This window comes from Schistocerca nitens, chromosome 9 (assembly GCF_023898315.1).
Source record: "Schistocerca nitens isolate TAMUIC-IGC-003100 chromosome 9, iqSchNite1.1, whole genome shotgun sequence".
NCBI classification, from domain to species: Eukaryota; Metazoa; Arthropoda; class Insecta; order Orthoptera; family Acrididae; genus Schistocerca; species Schistocerca nitens.
In genome coordinates, this window is record NC_064622.1 from 4,049,219 (window position 1) to 4,066,607 (window position 17,389).

The window sequence follows — 17,389 nt, forward strand, 5'->3', positions numbered from 1 at the left end:
ATGTACCTCTTCTGGTATTTGGCAGGGCATTTCACCATAAAAAGCAAAAAAAAATTACGATTTAATTATTTATAAGTGAACAAGTCACTGTAAACTTAAAATGTTTAGGCACGACTTCGAAGAACAGAATGAGCCGATATATGACCAACGAATATCGCCATGGCAGAGACTACATTACTTTGATGCTCCTGTAATACTTGTAAGTTCAACGCCGTTTCGGAAAACAATGCGGGATAAAAGTGGAGATTTGTGCTGAAAAAATTCATGGCTTTTTCACCACGATTGCACATCTGCTGACATTTCATTGCTTGTTCGTAACTTTATGGCCAAAATTAATACTGCAACGGTGTCCTAGCTTCATATTAGCTAGAAGACAATGTCGCATCTCACTTTTCCTGATCCCAAAAATAAAGGAGCTCTAAAAGCACCAACGTTTCACAAGCACAGATGAGGTAAAACTCATCACAGAGAGCTAAAAGCTATCCCAAAGATAGAGTTTCAGAAGTATATCGGGGAACTGGAAAAAGCGCTGGGATAAGGTATACCATCTAACGAGTACTGTTTTGTAGAGGATAACACTGATGTAAACGGATAGTTAAAATTATTATTAAAAAACTCCCGTTATTTTCGAACAAACGTGGTATATGCTTATTTAGCGTTATTTAGTTGCCGTGTTGTGCTTTCATATTTGAAATTCTTAATTCGGCGATATGTATCATACATTCCCTATACATGAGCACGATTTCCGATGCACATTGTTTTTATCTTTCACCAAAGTTTCAAGTGTTTGGTTCAAGGCTCTTTTGTGGGACTGACACATTGGTTTCACAACGTGTGTGTCCGCAGAAAGGGTGCGCACTTGGGCGCGCGCCATTAGCTCAGTGAAAAGTTCAGACAATGAGGTCAGCCGAAAATGAGGCAAACTGGAGATTAAAAGAGAAAGATTCAACCTTTGCCGATCATCCTTTAACAGAGAACGACTCATGTGATATGCGATGAGAAGTTTCACATTCTCTTAAGAAAACCAGTAAGATGGCCTGGCTGGAAATACTGGAAATCAACAAACGTATGACACAGAATGCCGGCTCAGTATTGAACGATAAAACTCGATTTCCTTATTCCCCTGTGCTAAATTAAGTTTTAGCTACAAATACTAGATTGAAATTGTAAATTCAACTTTATTTTTCTATCAGTAGTTAAATGTCTCCACGTAATAAACTTTTTCCATTTTTAGTTAATGGAACTATTTTCCCATGACAAAAAAATTAATACTTTCCTACGTGAACACTGGCAAAGGCCTTGCTTCAGTGGATACACCGGTTCCCGTCAGATCACCGAAGTTAAGCGCTGTCGGGCGTGGCCGGGACTTGGATGGGTGACCATCCGGGCCGCCATGCGCTGTTGCCATTTTTCGGGGTGCTCTCAGCCTCGTGATGCCAACTGAGGAGCTACTTGACCGAACAGTAGCGGCTCAGGCCAAAGAAAACCATCATAACGACCGGGAGTGCGGTGTGCTGACCACACGCCCCTCCTATCCGCATCCTCAGTGAGGATGACACGGCGGTCGGATGGTCCCGATGGGCCACTTGTGGCCTGAAGACGGAGTGCTACGTGGACACTCCGTATCTTATCATTTTTGTATCTTCTGCATAAATATTTTATCTTCGTTTGCGACATTCAGTTGTCACCTCTATAGAAGTCGAGAGCCGGTTCGTGACGAAATAAATATAATTTTGCAAAAACATTAGCAAGACTTGCCTATTATGATATTCTGACGAGCACCGACCGATGATTCAATTAAGGAATATTTGAGTTTAGCAGTTCTGAGACAACAGTAGTGTTTGTTTACATTTCGGTCTTTAATTTTACCAGTGTTTCCGGATCGATATGAAACTCTTTTCAGCCATTTCAACACCAGTGGGCAACTTCTGCGTAAATTCTAAAAGCACTTCGATTTCCTTTCCCTAGTTACATTTTTCCCCATTTATTTACGACTGGAATCAAAGCATTCTATAAAGATTGCTGTAACACTGAATCAGGCTTTTACGTTTTACAAATGACAGACCTGATTGTGCAGTGTCGTATATATGTAAATTGGTGTCATACACAGGTAATTTTGTACAGTTTACTCGCAGCATGTAAGATGCGGGTTGTTGAACCAGAGCAGGCAGGGTGAGCAAGGAAGAGCCACACAGCCACCGGCTCGAGGTCACAGAATACTGGTTGACCTGCTTCAAGGCTAGCGTTGAGGGAACTTTCCAGGTATTAGCGAGTCCTTAGAATGCTCACATCATGCTTAAAGGGCGAAGTACCACGTCATCCGAAAAATACAAAAGAGAGATTTACTGGGTTCAGTATTGATTACGGTTATTGGGATCATTATTCGTCGGTTGTATGCTCTACGAAAGTCGGGTTTGAGTTAGAGGTGAGAGCAGATGATAGCGTTAGAAAACTCCCGTCCAAGGATGAGAATGTATAGAAGCGGGTAAACGATGAGGTATGCTGACTAGCTGTTGAATTCCTACGCGATGATGTCTAGGGCTTTGGACTGTGAATAGTGAATCCCAATTATTTCGTACGGCAGCTGGGACAAACTGCAATTCAACGCCTTTTTCTTCGGTGATTATGACGGACGGTACAATATGGACGCCTAAACAGCTCTGTGCGAAGTTCTATTCGATAAATTTTATATATTGTACATATGTAGATCTTCAATACTCGCTGAACTGACCGCAAGAGAGCAAACGCTCTTCCTTGTATCTTCCGACTTCCTGCTAATAGTCGGGTCGTCATTAGAAATAATCACTCCCTCTCATAATCGTCTGATACCCGACAGGGTACGAACTATCTGCTTTGCAAGTCCCTGATGTTAATAGTGAGGCATTTGAACGTTTGTCTACTGGACAGTGGACCACGGCAGGCAAAACCTTCTGCGCATTCAGTTGAGCACAAGAATAACGCCCCCAGGATATGACAGCAGTTTGATTTTTTAATTTTTGTTAGACAGTGAAACTTCGACATAACTGTAAAGAGACCCGAGTCCATTACATTTCCTGTATCAGACACACTATTACCCTTATAACTGTCAGAGCTGTATTTGCGAGGACTATTCGAAAAGTATGGTCAGATCGGTCACGAAATGGAAACTACTGTGAAAACTAAAAATGTTTTATTTGCAAAAGCTAGCTACACCTTCGTTCAAATGGCTCTGAGCACTATGGGACTTAACATCTGAGGTCATCAGTCCCCTAGAACTTAGAACTACTGAAACCTAACTAACCTGAGGACATCACATACATCCATGCCCGAGGCAGGATTCGAATCTGCGACCGTAGCAGCAGTGCGGTTCCGGACTGAAGCGAGTAGAGCGGCTCGGCCACAGCGGCCGGCTAGCTACACCTTCTAGCTGTTTCTCTTTATAGTCGGCGCACCTCTGAGACATTTGTTGTAGCGCTGAACCAACTTTCCAATATCCTCGTCATAGAAGGCAGCCGCCTGTGCTTTCCGCCATTCTCTAAGCTGGCCTACAGCTCGTAATCCGTGCCATAACGTCGTCTTTATAATCAGCGGTTGAAGTGAGTAGAGATGAAACTCAGGGGGAACCAATTACGGCCTGTATGGTGGGTGACCAAACAGTTCCCACCTAAAATGCTGTAGAAGCATCTTCATTGCCCGTGCAGAACGCAGCCGAGAATTATCATAAACAAAGAAACGCATGACAGTTATGTTATTTGGGCTGCATCTTTACGTGCTAAGTGTGCGCTCGTAACGGAAAATAGAGACGTGGCGCGAAGGACGGACGCACTAGAGACGCAGCCCAACACATTTGTGCGAAGCTTCATCGTATTTTCACTGTGGTTTCTATTTTGCGCCTAATCTGACCTTACTTTCTGAATAGCCCTCGTGGAAATTCAGATAGACGGAGGAGGAGGAGCGATTTTTCTATCGTCACAAGCGCTAATGGCAGCGGCCAAGTGAGAGGCAGCGAGTACTACGTTTCAACGCGGCGCTGTCATTACGTGGTGCGTGACTGCAGCGGCGGAAGGAATCCGCGAGCGCCGCGGAGAGCGCGAGGGAAAACAGCGGAGGGTGCGGGCGTAATTGTACGCCAGAGGCAACCTGTTGGCGGCGACAGAGGGGGCGGTGGAGCCGGCGGTCGATGCGGCTGGAGGCGGGCACGTGCCGCCCCCGCCGCCGCTCCACGTGTCACGCACAGCTCCCTGCACCCCGGCAGCGGCGCGCGCTTACAGTCGGTACGCACGCTAGTTTACATCTCAACCACTAGCTGCTCGACATCCTCTGCTAGCTAAGCTCTTGAAGGACTTGCAGTCTTCAGCGATATTAACGGAAATGAAAATGTTACCCCATATCTTTCCAACTTTGTGGGAATGTTCGCCACACAACGTAAATTAAATCATTAAACTCTCACTCCATTCGAAACTGTCGCTATAATCATCATTATCATATGAGGTGTGACCCCCACAGGCACGTACACACACGTCTATTCATCGTGGCTTAGACTCAACAGCTCCCAAATGTCATCGCCTTGAGGAATTGCTTGCCATGCCTGAAAATCATCGTGTACGGAAATACAGGGGACCGGGTCGGAACGACCCGCTTAACGTTTGGAGCAATACTGGAGGTCTCAGTGATCAAAAACGTTTTTACAAAAATTAGAAACCGTTAATTCAGACTTTTTGTAATAAAATATGCAAATGAATTTTGTTTGTTATGTCAATAAAGTAAATAACCACGGGGCGGAACGGAGTCCTTTTTACTTTCTTCGATGACACGTCTTACAAGTAAGCTAGCCTTCATAGTCCTCGCACTCTACGTCTGCACACGATATATGAGCTCATTGTTTGCACCACTACCTTAAACCTAAATCGTGATGGCGATCCAGAAATCTAAGGACCCAATTTCTGCAGCCATTTTTGTTTCATTGTGGAATGGGTGTGGGCAACTGTTTCGTTCTGCAAGGTGATACGCTCATCTGCGCAGTTCCTTCGTAGTCATACCGAGACATCTCTTTTGCAGACAATTAAGTTATTTCACAAGTTCTATCTCTTGCTCGTCACTGAAAACACACCGATATTCTGTCAGTTGTTGCACGGCAATTGTCCTATTTCTCTGTTACGTATCGGTTTGAAGTTGTCAAAGGCTCCACAAATTTTTTCGATGGTCTTTCGTGGATCATCGTTTTATTAATTACCGATTCAACAGCTTTTACCACGTTTTTGTGGATCAATTTCGTCTCTCCGTACACAATGACGTACCATCTGCAAACGAGAAAGGCAAATTATGCGGTAGATTTCGTCAAATGAAGAATAAAAAGCGATCGGGTACGAAGGAACTATACCAGTAGACCATTCCGCCACATACGCCTATCTACTGAGAAAATATTCAGTAATCACCAGAAACATCTTTTCCAACTGAATTTTATAGAAAGATAGCTAAGAACATGCTGATTTAGGTGGATTAAGGGTTGAGTGTGAAGAAAAAGAAAATGACAGACTTCCTTTAGTTGAAAATAGCCCTGGAAAGTTGTAACACCGAATTCTCTCACTTTTGTAGGCAGACTACGCAACTCGCGCGCGACAACAGATAAACCTTAGTAAAGTGTACCAGACATTGCTTTGTTATACGACAGTCTGAGCGCACCCCAGCGCCTATACACGAAATTAGACGACAGAGACCGTTGCGCCCCGCTCTCCCCTAAGCGTCAACCCATCGCATTTATCGGACATGACGTATAACTGACGAATCAGGGGATGGGCAAGCCAGGAATGATCCGCACACTTTGCTCAAGGTGTCGGTGTTGTAAACTCTGCTGTGTCGTCTCCCTGCTGAAATATGCCATTTGGTACCGTTGTATCGGTTATAACACATTGGCCCCTGGCGAGATGTAACGATGTGCGGTGTGTGTCACGCCTTTCCGTTGGCTAGCGTATTCCGTCGTTTTGGCACTGTGGTCATGAGTTACGGGGCACCGGTTCAATTCGAGGCAGCTTCTGCATTTCTCTTTGGTCGTAGCGTGGCCTTGTACGGTAGCGTTGCTTTTCCTGGCCGATGACTGGTGAAAGCTCCGACACAGACTCCACTACCTCTGACGAAGACTTCGGTTGTGTCCACCAATGTGAGCGGTCCTGAGTGCAACGTTACGGATCGCGGTAATTTCTATTTTGAGCAGAAGCGTCTTCATTGCTCAGAATGGTTATTAATTGTCGTTATTATTCAGTATTATTTAACTGTGACCTCCGTTACACTTAACGAGTGTAAGTTCGTGGCTTACGAAGCAGTCAGTCACGTGGAACGTTGTGTTACATTTCGTGCTTGTATTTTCAACAATGTTGTTGTACGGACTCTAACGCTGAATAAATTAATGGCCTTCCTCGAAAAGGAATTTACGTTTTTTATCGGAAAGAAAAACCTAAATTTTTCCCGTAACAGTTTCAGCGCTTATTCATAAATGGGACCACAACCGCGCGTGAGCTTCTGCGCGGGGCATACCAAGGTGTGCAAACAGAGGTCTGGGATGTGTGCCTGACGCTGAAGAGAGCTGACAGCACCCCTCATGTGTACTGCATGGCTGTCACCATCAGCCACACTGTCACGGATATTAGAGTAAAAGTGTTACACCCACTACCCGTTCTGTTGCAATAAGGGATAGCGCCCCATACCATGTTTCCAGGAGCTCTAGAATCGCTGCTTGCTGTAGCCTTTCATGAGGCGTCTGCCGACACGTTGGCGTCGATGTGAGAACCACAAGGAGAAGCAAGACGTCGTTGAACACCGCAGAATGCAACTCAGTGTTCCATTTGATTCTAGCTCTACATCATTGAAATGTCTCGTCCACGGTATGGTGTCAGCGGGGAACGGCATACGGCAACTCGACATGTCGATCCGGCTTTCAGCAATCTGCTTCGAATGGTTCGTGTTGACACTGAGCCTGTAACCCCTGCACACATTTTAACTGTTGTCAACTTTCTGTCTGAGGTAGTCGAATAATCCTACGATTTTCTCGTACAACCTTTCTGGAAGGATCTCCGCCTGTTGTTTTTGCCATAATCTTGCCCCGAAGCTGTTCTGTCACCGCTCGTTCTACAGCCATTGCACGAGAACCAATTGTCTGTACGCGATTTGTCGGTGTGGTACTGCTACGCCCTCTGGAAAGTTTCAGTAGTGTTAGAAGGACTGGATAGCCGTCACGTACTCACACCATCCTTCACACGTAGGAATACTTATTTTTGCTGTGCCGAAAATAAGTTCGCATAAGCTTGAAATTTAATCAATTCACCACACTGGCACGCAGCTACTGGAGGAGTAGTTAGGAAGCATTCGGTCAAGGCGTTCACTCTCGCGACCCCGCTGGCCTTTTTACACAGTACTGTCGCTTTTTCTGTATTTAATATACACTACTGGCCATTAAAATTGGTACACCAAGAAGAAATGCAGATGATAAACGGGTATTCATTGGACAAGTATATTATACAAGAACTGACATGTGATTACATTTTCACGCAAGTTGGCTGCATAGATCCTGAGAAATCAAGTACCCAGAACAACCACCTCTGGCCGCAATAACGGGCTTGATACGCCAGGGCATTGAGTCAAACAGAGCTTGGATGGCGTGTGCAGGTACAGCTGCCCATGCAGCTTCAACACGATACCACAGTTCATCGAGAGTAGTGACTGGCGTATTGTGATGAGCCAGTTGCTCGGCCACCATTGACCAGACTTTTCAGTTGGTGAGAGGTCTGGAGAATGTGCTGGCCAGGGCAGCAGTAGAACATGTTCTGTATGCAGAAAGGCCCGTACAGGATCTGCAACATGCGGTCGTGCATTATCCTGCTGAAATGTAGGGTCTCGCAGGGATCGAATGAAGGGTAGAGCCACGGGTCGCAACACATCTGAAATGTAACGCTCACTGTTCAAAGTGCCGTCAATGCGAACAACAGGAGACCGCGACGTGTAACCAATGGCACCCCATACCATCACGCCGAGTGATACGCCAGTAGGGCGATGACGAATACACGCTTCCAATGTGCGTTCACGGCGATGTCGCCAAACACGGATGCGACCATCACGATGGTGTAAACAGAACCTGGATTCATCCGAAAAAATGACGTTTTGCCATTCGTGCACCCAGGGTCTTCGTTGAGTACACCACCGCAGAAGCTCCTGTCTGTGATGCAGCGTCAAGGGTAACCGCAGCCGTGGTCTCAGAGCTGATAGTCCATGCTGCTGCAAACGTCGTCGAACTGTTCGTGCAGATGGTTGTTGTCTTGCAAACGTCCCCATCTGTTGACTCAGGGATCGAGACGTGGCTGCACGATGCGTTACAGCCATGCGGATAAGACGCCTGTCATCTCGACTGCTAGTGATACGAGGCCGTTGGGATCCAGCACGGCGTTCCGTATTACCCTCCTGAACCCACCGATTCCATATTCTGCTAACAGTCATTGGATCTCGACCAACGCGAGCAGCAATGTCGCGATACGATAAACCTCAATCGCGATAGCCTACAATCCGACCTTCATCAAAGTCGGAAACGTGATGGTACGCATTTCTCCTCCTTACACGAGGCATCACAAGAACGTTTCACCAGGTAACGCCGGTCAACTGCTGTTTGAGTATGCGAAATCGGTTGGAAACTTTCGTCATGTCAGCACGTTGTAGGTGTCGCCACCGGTGCCAACGTTGTGTGAATGCTCTGAAAAGCTAATCATTTGCATATCACAGCATCTTCTTCCTGTCGGTTAAATGTCGCGTCTGTAGCACGTCATCTTCGTGGTGTAGCAATTTTAATGGCCAGTAGTGTAGTTAGCGTTCAGTTTTGGCCGGTAGAGCTGCGGCACGGAGGCTGACGAGGCACGCAAACGACTCGAGCGAGTACGGTACACAGTCTACCGGCAGCGCACGCAAGCAGACGCAACGTCAGCGGGCGTGGTGGTAGCGGCAAGTGGCCGGCAGAGAGGAGAGGCGTCGTATTTACGGAGGCAGCCGCACGCCGCACGCCGACACTCGCAGCCGTCTGCAAATAGCCCGCCTGGCCTCCCACTACACAGGCGGGCCGCGGTCGGCACGCTACTCTTAACACGTGCCGCTGTATATATATATATCCACTGCGGCACCCTTCCGATTTACAAGTGGGTGTTGTACGGACCACTCTCTACATCTGCATCTACATCGATACTCTGCAAGTCACATTTAAGTGCCTGGCAGAGGGTTCATCGAACCACCTTCACAATTCTCTATTATTCCAACGTCGTATATCGCGCAAAAAGAACGAACAGCTGTATCTTTCCGTATGGGCTCTGATTTCCCTTATTTTATCGTGGTGATCGTTTCTTCCTATGTAGGTCGATGTCAACAAAATATTTTCGCATTGGGAGGAGAAAGTTGGTGATTGGAATTTCGTGACAAGATTCCGTCGCAACGAAAAACGCCTTTCTTTTAATGATGTCCATCCCAAATCCTGTATCATTTCTGTGACACTCTCTCCCATATTTCGCAATAATACAAAACGTGCTGGCTTCCTTTGAACTTTTTCGATCTACTCCGTCAGTCCTATCTGGTAAGCATCCCACACCGTGCAGCAGTATTCTAAAAGGGGACGGACAAGCGTAGTGTAGGCAATCTCCTTAGTATGTCTGTTATATTTTCTGAGGTTTTTTTTTTTTTTTTTTTTTTTTTTTTTTTTTTTTTGTTTGGGTTTAAGGGCGCTCAACTGCTGAGGTCATTAGCGCCCAGTCACTGTTGTGAGAGCACATGGAATCTGGTAAAACTCAAGGGGATGGGGGGACACCAGAAGGACCTGACAAATATGCAGATAAAGTAAGTAAACAGGTTAAATGTCTTTGGACAAGCCAGTTAAAGTTATAAAACGCAGAATACGAGCAGCTGCTCGAGCGTCATCAGCTAAAACATCCGGTAAAGTAGATGGCAGGGACAGGACAACACGAAATTGACTAAAACGGGGACACGACAATAAAACATGGCGCACTGTTAATGCCTGACCACAAGGGCACTGCGGGGCTGGGTCACCGGAGAGCAGGTAGCGGTGGCTAAACCGGCAATGCCCAATCCGCAACCTGGTCAGAAGGACCTCCTCGCGCCGAGATGGTCGGGAGGATGTTGTCCAAGCAGTTGGGAGCGGTTTTACTGCCCGGAGCTTGTTTCCTTGGAGGGATGACCAAGCATCCCACCACAACGACACAAGCCTCTTACATACATCCCCACGAACGTCAGATGACGGGACACAATGGGAGGCTGGCCGAGGCAGGAGGACTGCAGCCTTGGCTGCAGCATCCGCAGCCTCATTCCCAGGCACTCCTACATGGCCGGGAACCCACAGAAAGCTGACAGAACCACCATTATCAGCGAAAGAATGGAGGGACTGCTGTATCCGTTGAATCAACGGATGGACCGGATAGGGAGCTCCAAGGCTCTGAAGAGCACTGAGTGAGTCAGAGCAGAGTACATACGATGAATGGCGGTGGCGGCGGGCATACTGAACGGCCTGATGGAGAGCAAAAAGCTCGGCCGTAAAGCTGGAACACTGGTCGAGGAGCCGGTATGTAAAGGTGGCGGCCTCGACGACAAAGGCACAGCCGACACCATCGTCAGTTTTGGAGCCATCGGTGTAAATGAAGGTGTGACCGGCAAGTCGAGCACGAACTTCGACAAACCGTGAGCAATACACTGCAGCCGGAGTACCCTCCTTTGGGAGTGACCTGAGGTCGAGATAAATACGAACCGGAGCCTGGAGCCAAGGTGGTGTCGGGCTCTCACCCTCTCTGAAGGTGGTAGGGAGGGCAAAATCCAACTGTCGAAGCAGGCGACGGAAGCGGACTCCGGGGGGCAGCAGGGCAGACACATACAACCCGTACTGACGGTCGAGAGAATCGGCGAAGAAGGACTTGCAAGAGGGGTGGTCGGGCATAGACAACAGCCGGCAGGCATACCGACACAGCAGTACGTCACGCCGGTAGGTCAATGGTAACTCGGCAGCTTCAGCATTAAGACTCTCGACAGGACTAGTGTAGAAGGCTCCGGTCGCAAGACGTATCCCCCGATGGTGGATGGAGTTGAGCCGGCGTAAGAGGGATGGCCGAGCGGACGAGTAGATGAAGCTCCCATAATTCAGCTTCGATCGGACTATGGACCGATACAAGCGAAGCAGAACAGTGCGATCCGCTCCCCAAGATGAACCGCTAAGAACTCTGAGGACATTAAGGGAACGTGTACAACGGGCCGCCAAATAAGAGACATGTGGAGACCAACACAGTTTCCTGTCCAACGTGAGCCCTAGAAACTTAGTTGTGTCCACGAATGGGAGAACAACGGGACCGAGATGTAAGGATGGCGGAAGGAACGCTTTATATCGCCAAAAGTTGATACAAACCGTCTTCTCTTCAGAGAACCGGAATCCATTTGCCACGCTCCATGAGTAGAGGCTGTCTAGACAACGCTGAAGGCAGCGCTCCAGGAGGCATGTTCTCTGGGCACTGCAGTAGATCGCGAAGTCATCGACAAAGAGAGAGCCTGAGACATTAGGTGGAATACAATCCATAATTGGATTGATCGCGATGGCAAAAAGGGCTACGCTCAAGACGGAGCCCTGAGGCACTCCGTTCTCCTGGAGGAAGACGTCGGACAATACGGAACCCACACGTACCCTAAACTTTCGATCCGTTAAAAAGGAATCAATAAAAAGGGGCAGGCGACCGCGTAGGCCCCACCTGTGCATAATGCGGAGGATACCTCCTCTCCAACAGGTATCATAAGCCTTCTCCAAGTCGAAGAACACGGCTACCGTTTGGCGCCTTCTCAAAAAGTTGTTCATGACGAATGTCGACAAGGTCACAAGGTGGTCAACAGCGCAGCGGCGGCGACGAAAGCCGCATTGGACATTAGTAAGTAGCCGTCGAGATTAAAGAATCCAGACTAACCGAGCATGAACCATGCGCTCCATCACCTTACAGACACAGCTTGTAAGAGAAGTGGGGCGGTAACTAGAAGGAAGGTGTCTATCCTTCCGGGGTTTGGGTATAGGAACAACAACGGCGTCACGCCAACGCATGGGGACTTGACCTTCGGTCCAGACGCGATTGTAGGTACGAAGAAGGAAGCTTTTGCCCGCCGGAGAAAGGTGTGCCAGCATCTGAACGTGAATGGCATCTGGCCCCGGAGCAGAGGACCGGGACAGTGCAAGCACACGTTCGAGTTCCCGCATAGTAAAGGGGGCGTTATAAGTTTCCAGATTCATCTGAGTATCCTGCCAATAAAACGCCGTCTTTGGTTAGCCTTTCCCACAACATTATCTATGTGTTCCTTCTAATTTAAATTGTTGGTAATCGTAATTCCTAGGTATTTAGTTGAATTTACGTCTTTTAGATTAGACTGATTTATCGTGTAACCGAAGTTTAACGGATTGCTTTTCGCACTCGTGTGGATGACCTCACACTTTTCGTTGTTTAGGGTCAACTGCCCCTTTTCGCACCACTCAGATACCTTTTATAAATCGTTTTGCAGTTTGTTTTGATCTTCTGATGACTTTATTAGTCGATGAACGACAGCGTCATCTGCAAACAACCGAAGACGGCTGCTCGCACTTTGGTGTGGCTTACCCCTACACGAACACAGGCTTTCCATGTACTGTGTCATCTGCCGTACGCGGTACTTCCGCACAGCATTACAATTGATCTTTGGATACCGTACGTGGCGTCCCGATGAAGAATTGCAACCATTTTCTTATCCCAAACGATTGCACGTTGCAAGTGAGTTTACTGCAGTGTCACTGCAGAAGTTTTCTGTACTGTGTTTCACTTGTCTCGAGCGGCATTTTCTGTTTACACATCTGACCCAAACTTGGGTGTCTCATGAGAACTATCTGTTCTGCAGTTCGGCACCTGAACAATGAAAATGACGTTACGAGAAACCACCCTCCTTACAAAAAAATCTAAATACAGTAACAAAATTCAGTAACTTGCAATGATAATAGCATCGGTTCACGAACTAAACAAAAAATTCATAGTAGAAGTCCTTGTCTAATTCCCTGTGCTAAATACTACTGAGAACAAAGAAAACGACGTGTCATCCAAAGATCTGAAAGTATCGGCATTTATTCTCTCGATAAAACGCATATAAACATTTTCAACAATATTGCGAAGTCTAAGCTCCGCGTTGTGCCCCAGATGGGCCAATCGGAACCGACCCACCGCCGTTCATCTCCCGCCAATTTCGTCATGCCGATGCTGGTCCGGGGTAACGACAAGCGCCGGCACGAAGGCGAGGAACTCGAGAGCAGGGAACGCCGTGAGACGTCGTCAGCCAGCAGCCCGATGACAGGGGCGGCCTCTGCAAGGAGAGAATGTGGGCGCCGCGCCTCTGCCAGCCTCGCCGCACAGTACAGCACAGCACCAGACCCCGCCTAGGGAGAGCCCTACGATAGCAGTGGCGTGTGACCCCTATCAACTGCTTGCGTCAACCTTCTATACAGCAAAGGACTTTGATTGTTTGCATGTCCCCCGTAGCTTGCGACACGTTCTTGCAATTCCAAAGTTAAGAATTGTCAGTCTTCTTTATGGTAATAAGAACTATTAACGCGATTTCCTTGAATTGTCGTATAGCTATCCGAGAACGCAGCATCCTTTAGGCACCCTATAATCGACGAGTGGCCAGGACCCCAGAGATGCTGTATGGAGGGGCACGGGGTCGGCTATCTCGACCTTGGAGCCGCTACCCCTCAATATAGTAGCTTCTAAATCTGGAGCCGGCCGAAATGGCCGTGCGGTACTAGGCGCTGCAGTCTGGAACCGCGAGACCGCTACGGTCGCAGGTTCGAATCCTGCCTCGGGCATGGATGTGTGTGATGTCCTTAGGTTAGTTAGGTTTAACTAGTTCTAAGTTCTAGTCCCATAGTGCTCAGAGCCATTTGAACCTAAATCTGGAATCCCGACGCTGAGTACAGCCCGTCCCACTTGCGGTATCGGACTGCACGCAGCCGCCGTGAATGCCGCCGCAGCGCGACCACTCACTCAGGAGTGGACGCCCTGCGCCACACGGCCACTGGCTCTCACCACGCCCGTGGCACAAACACACCCCGGCGCCGCAACCCTGCTCCTTTTACCATCCTCGAGGAATCAGATTCGGACCACGGCAAACGGTAGCCCTGATACGGCCATTAATGAAGTGTCGCGAGAACATCCTAAGGAAGCTCCAAAAACCATCCTTCACAGCAGGTACTATGACTATTCTTCAGCCCCCTTCTGTGTTTATGGCGCAGAGATCACGCACACAACAGGTTTTAAACAGAGGTGCTTACAGTCATTCTTCCCATGCTCTATCCACGAGGCAACGGAAAGACTACCCGACAGAAGGCAAAATAAACAGCATTCTCCACCAATCGTGCAGCAGTTAGCCGCAGAGTTAGACATAGACACTAATTTTTTTCTTTTTGCGTTAGCGTCGACATGAGAACTCATTCTTACATCAGCATCTGAAGTTTATATTTCATTATTAGTTTCTTCGTTTCGTATCGTATTTGTGTGTGGGAGGGGGGGGGGGGGGGAAGAAACATTTCGTCAAAAAGTTTCTAGATATAAAAATTATCGATGTTAGACATGTTCTGTTGCAATAAGAAGAAAGATAACAAGCGAGGTGATCAAGTTACTTTGAAGGACACGCTTACAAAACCGAGCTTAACGAGCATGAGAAGTGCGTTCCTTTTATAGAAAGCATGTGACTAAGTTAACAAGAGTGGTGATTCAACTACATTCAAGGATATGGCAATGAGAAGAGCTAATAACAATTTTTTAGTGACAACAAGCTACCCGTAAGTTCGAAGAGACGGGGTTAGATTCAAAATTGATAACTGACATGAACACACAACTGTAACGAAAAAAAAATATTACAGTTAATAACACAACAAAACTATTTTGAATTCAATCAAGAACACTTCATACGAGAAGGTGTTTTACTCACGGGCTCACCTATTTCAGGAACACTAGCGTAGATTTCCACTGATCTTACAGAAAAATTAGTATGTGAAGACGTAATAGCAAAGAGTAGCTGCATCATTATCTACCGCTATAGGTAAATGGGTGACATACGAGGCATGGTAGATGAAACAAAAACAAAATACAACTACACATAGACATAAATAATATACAAGAAGAACAAGAAAACACACTCGACTTTGTAGACATAACGATAAGAAAAGGCAGTTACAATCGCACGTTTGACATATACAAAAAACTCACAAGAAGTGACACTATATTAAATGCAACCTCAAACCTCCCGCAAAATCGGAAACAGGCTGCAACCACACATATGTTAGCCAGTCTGAAAATGGATCCCCCTAAACGCATTTGATTACCAAAAAGATCTGGCCATTATAACAAACAGCATTAAAAATGGACACAAAACAGTTGTAGACAAACTAAACAGAAAAATGAAGACATAAATAATGAAAAAACTAACCAAACCACATCAACACATACAACTTACCCAACCACATAGAATGGCATACAGTGACAAATTCGCACATAAAATAGGTAACATTTTTTTTAAAAAAAAAGAGTCATTAACACTGCTTACAAAACAAAGAACAAATACACATCCCAAAACGGAAATCAAAACTAGACAGATACCAACAATCTTGTATCATCAGCTCAGTTGCAAAGACTGTGAAAAAAGATACATGGGTGACTGGCGGGACATTTGACACAAGATATAAAGAACACATCGGACCATGTAAATACAGTAAAAGCCATTCAACACCTACAGATAGTCTTAAACAGGAGTACCACACACCAAGCACTACTGAAAAAGATATGAATCTCATAAGAATCAGTGAGGACACACAAGTATTCCCCCGTACTCCCTTTCCAAGAAAACTTCCATATAAAAGGTATTAACACAAAATAAACAGTTGTTCAATGACCAAATAAATATCGGAAACCAGATATTGTATAAAATAATTGAAGAAATCACTTTTCCATCCTTCACCCTCTTTCTCTAACAACCCCCCCCCCCCCCCCATTTCATTTCACCTCTTGCCTCTCACCTTTTTCCATCAACTCACTCTCCATCACACCATTATGCACTTAACTCTCTACTCATCTTTGCTTCCCTCACTCGCCCTCCCTCTCTACATAGACAGAGAAAAATATAGATGGAAGAAAAACTTATGGCAATGTTGGCAACAATATAAACACGATGCACACTTAGAAGTATACATATAAGCAGTTAACAGTGTTGTACGAGATTGTGCTGTGTTAGAAATCAAACTGCACAGTTCTGAAGAGCAGCATAAAGTTAGACCACAATTATCAGTGCCTAACGAAGAAAGGAACCAAAAACGTGAAAGCAGACGGCATTTCGTGATGTAGGAAAAAAAAAAAAAACAATTACAGTAAGTAAAAATCAAAAATTTGTTAACGAACATTTTTTTCGATATACAAGACAAACTACATTGTAAATATATTTAATTACGGGCCACTAATGATACTTTACTTCAATAAAGCAAAACACGTCTGGTGAGAAAAACATTTCCCTGTAGTTGTAACGACAAACAACATTAACATCAAAAATTTTCTATTACTTTCACGTCTCTAATTCTGGCAATGTTTTGCGTATCGACACGGGTCCGGTATGTTAATTTATAGATTTGACAATATTCTTGTCGCCACGTACCGGAATCTGATCACGAAAATTTCTAAAACCAAGGAAAAATGAAAAGTCCTTTAAAATACTCCAACAGTTCTGTGGAAAACTACTGGCGCATCTGCTCGGCAGTACCACTTCGTCTCCTCATCACCATATGTAGTCACCCGCTTACGATTAAATTCTGATTTCATTTATTATTGATTGATTGAATTTCAGTTCTGCGCTCAGGCGCCTTCCCTGTCACTGCAACCCTCTGTTACCATAAGGGACGAGAGAGCGCAGATCTTACTACATTTGTTTGGCCTGCATTCGTTTTTCAAGGTTGTGTGTTTTCTTCTGAAGCAGAGATGGGAAATCAACCCACTACGTGACTCCAGACCTGCCTGCACACTATTGTACTAGCGGTCGTCACTCTGTTGTGCTGCCACGATACGGACGTAACCAAGAGCCCTTTCGCCTCACCCTGGCGCGCTAATCGCTATTACTTCTCTTTGCTATCTCCTTTTTTTTCTGCCAAAGCTATCTGCTTTTCAAGATTTGCTTTTCATGTGTTATGTTAGACTAGTACTTTAATGACGTGTTACTATATTGTAACCCAAGGAAATCTGTTCCGTTAGTCAGTGGCGCTCAGAACCTCAGCTTCAATGTCAGCTTATCAAGCAGAGTGGACAGTGACGACGCGAGGCAACTGCGCGCTGTTGGGTCTGGGGGGCTG

General features: G+C 46.3%; 1 protein-coding gene and 1 pseudogene across 1 annotated transcript in view; both read left to right on the top strand.

Annotated features, from left to right (window-relative positions):
- Positions 1-1,289: 1,289 nt before the first annotated feature.
- LOC126204494 (5S ribosomal RNA) lies at positions 1,290-1,407 on the top strand (annotated as a pseudogene).
- Positions 1,408-2,143: 736 nt separating this feature from the next.
- Positions 2,144-17,389, top strand: part of LOC126203463 (glucose dehydrogenase [FAD, quinone]-like) — an 83,531-nt gene continuing 68,285 nt past the window's right edge. Inside the window, exons 1-2 of the mRNA XM_049937780.1 lie at positions 2,144-2,172; positions 4,037-4,253. Of these exons, the coding sequence (XP_049793737.1) occupies positions 2,144-2,172; positions 4,037-4,253 (246 nt within the window). The remainder of the gene's footprint in view (positions 2,173-4,036; positions 4,254-17,389) is intronic.